General features: G+C 42.6%; 1 protein-coding gene across 1 annotated transcript in view; it reads right to left on the reverse strand.

Moving 5' to 3' along the window:
- Positions 1–4,973, reverse strand: part of tead1a (TEA domain family member 1a) — a gene marked incomplete at both ends in the record, with an annotated part of 31,366 nt that extends 26,393 nt beyond the window's left edge. Inside the window, one exon of the mRNA XM_080736442.1 lies at positions 4,769–4,973. Coding sequence (XP_080592568.1) covers positions 4,769–4,973 — 205 coding nt within the window. The remainder of the gene's footprint in view (positions 1–4,768) is intronic.
- Positions 4,974–5,000: the final 27 nt, after the last annotated feature.

Raw genomic sequence — 5,000 nt, forward strand, 5'->3', positions numbered from 1 at the left:
TACAGGAGGCCTGCAGTAAAACGCAATATAGGAAGATTATATATTAGGTAGAAAAAATAACACATTTTAAAGCTAACCTGAGGATAATAAAAAAAAAACGATGATCGCAGGTTCGATTCGTGTTCCGGACGACCTTTGCAGCGTGTCACTCCCCATCTCTCCCCCCATTTCCTGTCAGTCTACTGTCTTATCAATAAAGGCATAAAAGCCCCCAAAAAAACAAATCTTTGAAAAAATGACCCACTTTCACAGCCACTCATCAGACACCCAGTAGGTGTGCAAGAAGTGGTTTAAAAGGAAATCGTCAAGCGTTCATTTTAATCAAAAGCAATTTGGACTGTGTGCAAAGGTCCTTAAAGGTAGGGTAAGTGACATTTATTGGTTAAAGCCTAGCGGTCCAGGCACATGCCATATTGGCTCTGATGCATGACAGCGCGCTGCGGGTTCGAGTCCTAATCCTGGCAGCTTTAACTGCATGTCACTCCCTGTCTCTCTCTCCCTGTTTCCTGTCTACCTACTGTACTATCAATTAAGGCAAAAAGCCCCAAAAAAAATGTTTTTAAAAGAAGGGATATTTCACTTTCAAACATGAAATAAATACATGAAAGTGAAATATACCATTAGAACCAAACGTTTGTACGATAGTAATCATTGCTATATAGAGAGCGTTTGTTCCGTCTCTCCATTTCTTTAATAAACCAAAATGTCAGCCAAAAAGGAGAGAGTACCCATTAATCATCTTAATTCTTATAGTGTTCCAGTTCCAATTTGGTAATTTAATTTGTAATTGTTTAATCTGTATCCTGTTTGAGGTCTCTATCCTGATTGGATAAAAAAAAATTGAGATCACAATCTGAGAAGTCATTTTCTGTTTAACAAAGAGCTGGAAGAGACATGGAGACTCCCGTTACTGAACAGACACTTTAACATTTTTATTTTTAATCAAAGAAAATCAAAACCTTTAACTAAGAGGAAAAAAAACTAAGCGCTGTTTTATCTTGTTTAGAGGTTCTGCGGCAGACAGGCCAATTTCAAATGAGAAATCAGGGTTTTACTGCGCTAATAAACTACATGTTTTTTAATTCTCAAATACCTGGAACGCGCCTGAGTCGCGTTAGATTTTAACCACTTTAACCATTATTGTATGCTTTAACCTTAGAAAAATAGCAGATATACAAGCTCACAGCGCGGCACCGAGTGCCGCGCTGCGAGCTTGTAGATCTGCTATTTTTGAAAAATCGTGAAAATGTGTGCAAGTCTATGAATATCTTTGACCCGATCTTTGACCCGACTTCTAAATCCTTCCTCTAAATCAGTGGTTGTCAAACTTTTTCATGTCAAGGACCCCCAAAATTACAGGTATTTAGCCACGGACCCCCATCTCAAAATATGTTGTTCCAGGGACCCCCAAGAAGCAAATATCTGATTTACAAATGTTCGCTTTTAAATAGATATATTCAAAGACTTGCAAAGAAAAATCATGATTTTTCAAAAATAGCAGATCTACAAGCTCGCAGCGCGGCACTCGGTGCCGCGCTGTGAGCTTGTATATCTGCTATTTTTCAATGGTTAAAGCAGTCAATAATCCTAGGCCTGAATGGGTTAATTAGCCCGTCTCATCCTCTGGAAGGAGAACTTCCATTTCGTCACTGTCGGACAGAAACCTTGTATCTCCAAGTTTCGAATGTGTAAATCTTTTCGCAAAGTAAAGCCCTGCTTCATCACATAAGGCCGTGGTACAAAAGTAGTGAAAACAGCTGATCTACAAGCACACAACGCCTCACACCGCGAGACGTTGTGTGCTTGTAGATCGGCTGTCTTCACTGGTTTAAATCATTTTACGGTTTTGGACGCACAAGGTTTCCACCCGACAACGACGATTCATTTCAGCCGACTGTATCAGGACAGGAGTGCACATCAAAGACACACATGGACAGAACGGGATAGGGAGGGACGAAGATGTGTGTATAAAACTGCAAGCACTATCATAAAGAAATTGCTTTGTGTGCACACTTAATTTATATCAACAGGGAGGGAGAGAGACACTGAGGGAGACAGAGAAGGAGGGAGAGAGAGAGAGAGAACGCGGGAAGAGAGAGAAAGAGAGAGAGAAGGGTGGAAGCGCAGCTGGTGACAGCCAGAGGACCATCTGCTCCCCTGTCTGATAGTGTCACACACACACACACACACACACACACACACACACACACACACACACACACACACACACACACACACACACACACACACACACACACACACACACACACACACACACACACACACATTCCACCCTCGCTGCTGTTCCTAGCATGCCTCCATTGGCCATTCTCTGTCGTCTCATCTTGCCTCTCTCCCTCTGCTTCTGACACTGAATGTCCTGCGAGACGCTGCTCATACTCACGCACGCACACACACACGCACACAGGAGGCCGACACACCACACCGACACTCTTTACAGCTTACACCAGGGCTACTCAACCTAAGATGGCTCAGGGGCCACTCAGCAAAACACAAAAAGTCAGAGGGCCGCCAGATAAAAATGACGGTCGTATTTTGGACATCTAGTCTAGACAATGATTTTGTAACACACTGCATGAGTAGTCTAAAAAAATAAGGAAACACACTAGAAAACAGACACATTTTCATCTGTAAAAGAAGAAATGATTAATGATGAAGTTTCTTATTTTGGAACAAATAAAATAGCAAAATTGTTTCTTAATGGTTTTGGAGTAACTGAAAAATTATCCGAAATTATTTGTCCAAACTTTTTATTGGTATGACCATGGCGGGCCACATAGACATGCTGCTGGGGCCGCATGCGGCCCACGGGCCACAGGTTGAATAGTGCTGGCTTACACAATGTGTATGTGTTACATTGCCACATCATCATCACACAAGTACACATGTGTGCACACACAAACACACAAGTGCTAGAGGTCGATCAATCATCAAAATAAATACATAAAAAAATATTCATCTTGTTTTGAATTGAATGAGCTCCAATAATAATTATTTTCCATTTTATTGGCATCAGCTGTTTGGGTCTACATCGCAGGCAGATAAGAATAAAAAAATCCCCTTTTACTAGATGCAACAGCTCTGTCATGTGTCTCGTTTTAGTGCACGCTGGGAGATCCATGCCGTTTCTAATTAAATTAAACTGAGTTCAAATTTTTTTGAGAAGTTGTGTAATTAAACTTTGTTGAATACAACTCCCCATGCATACCAGGCAGCCGCATTATCTTCATCATTTTACATACAGGTACAGTATATACCAGGGGTTCTCAAACCTTTTTAGGCTGTGACCCCCAAAATAAACATATTTCAACTGGGGACCCCCACCCTGACAAGCACGTGGAATTGTAGGTATTACATTTAACACATTGGGTGCCCACGATAAATGCAAGGGTTAATTTGCTGGTGCCCATGGCAACACGCCATTTTGCCTACCTTCGAGGTCCTGGCGGAAAAAGTAATCTGAATAAATGTAATCCAAGCATGTCCTGTTTATTTCGCGAAAATCTTTTCTTTCAGTCAGGACCGGTTTTTAACAATCCTGCGCCACAGCGTTTGTGTGTGACGGCCGGTAGAGAAGGCCGCGTTTTGAACGTGAAAAGAAAAAAAAGAAAAGATCCAGAGAAAACTGCATGTTTGTGCAGCAGCTTTACAGGGCAGTGAACGAGGCAGACAGCACTTCCTGGTCACATGATCCCGCACTGCATTTTGGGAAATGGAGTTTGTTTCATCACCGCGGTAGCCAAGTACAGTAGCTACAGTATCTGGAAACCCCACAAAATAATTTGAGGACCCCACTTGGGATCGCGACCCCAAGTTTGAGAACCACTGGTATGTACTGAAGCAATAACCCACAAGAGGTGAGTGGTTACCTGGTATTTTACACCGGCTGAGAGGCGTAGGGAGACACGAGGCGCAGCCGAGTGTCTCCAACCCTCTCAGCCGGTGTAAAATACAGGTAACCACAAGTTTTAGAAAAGCAATAAGCCACGCAGGCTTATTGCTTTTCTAAAACGGTTACAATATGGCAACATGAAAAATCATAGACATGTACCAATTAAAACTGTTCTATTTCACTAATAATTCACTAAAAGGTCTGCTCTGCAAGAAAGTAGTCCCCAGCTACAAGAAAGAAGTTCCCGGCCAGGCTACAGAAAAAACACACCTGTTACTTGCAATCAAGTTCTCTAGTCTAGCTTCACAACACCGTGGAAAGAAATAACGCACCTGGGTTTGATATAAACTGATTAAAGATGTGGGTTATAGTCTCACATACCACAGCGATTAAAGGGAAACCAGCCAATCAGAATCAAGGAATGGAACTAGCTGTTTTAGAAAGTAAGATAAATGACTAATGATTAACCCATTTAGGCCTAGAATGATTGAATGCTTTAACCAGTGAAAAATAGCAGATATACAAGCTCACAGCGCGGCACCGAGTGCTGCGCTGCGAGCTTGTAGATCTGCCATTTTTGAAAAATCGTGAAAATTAGAATTTTGACCCGATTCTATAAGTGTCTTTCTAATCCTTCTAAGATTTTTCGAAAAACCTATGTTTCTATGTCAGCAATCTGGCCAGCCATCGTCAAAGAAAAGGTCCTTTTCACTTAAAGCACTGCGTCAGGGACCTCCACCCCCCTTTCGCTGCTACAGAGTGGAAGTAAACTTGACGCATCTGACACTATACAGTATGTGCCCTAAATCAGTAAACAAATTGCACGTGTTAAGTGGTGACCACGGTGTTACTCACCATACATCTTTCCCTCGTCAGACAGTATAATCTTCCTCCTTCCACAGGGAGGGTAGATGGCCAAGGCTTCCTGAAAGCTCTGTTCAATGTCTGGACTCCAGACCCCTTCCGGGTCGCCGTCCATGGTCTTGTCTCCTCCGGAATCACTCAGTCTGTCCATGTCCTCCCCTGCGCTCTCGCTCCCACTCCAGCTGCTGCGGTCCATGATGGTGGCTGACGCTAACTTAGTCTT

Source organism: Nannobrachium achirus (assembly GCF_963921795.1).
Source record: "Nannobrachium achirus genome assembly, chromosome: 11".
NCBI lineage: Eukaryota > Metazoa > Chordata > Actinopteri > Myctophiformes > Myctophidae > Nannobrachium > Nannobrachium achirus.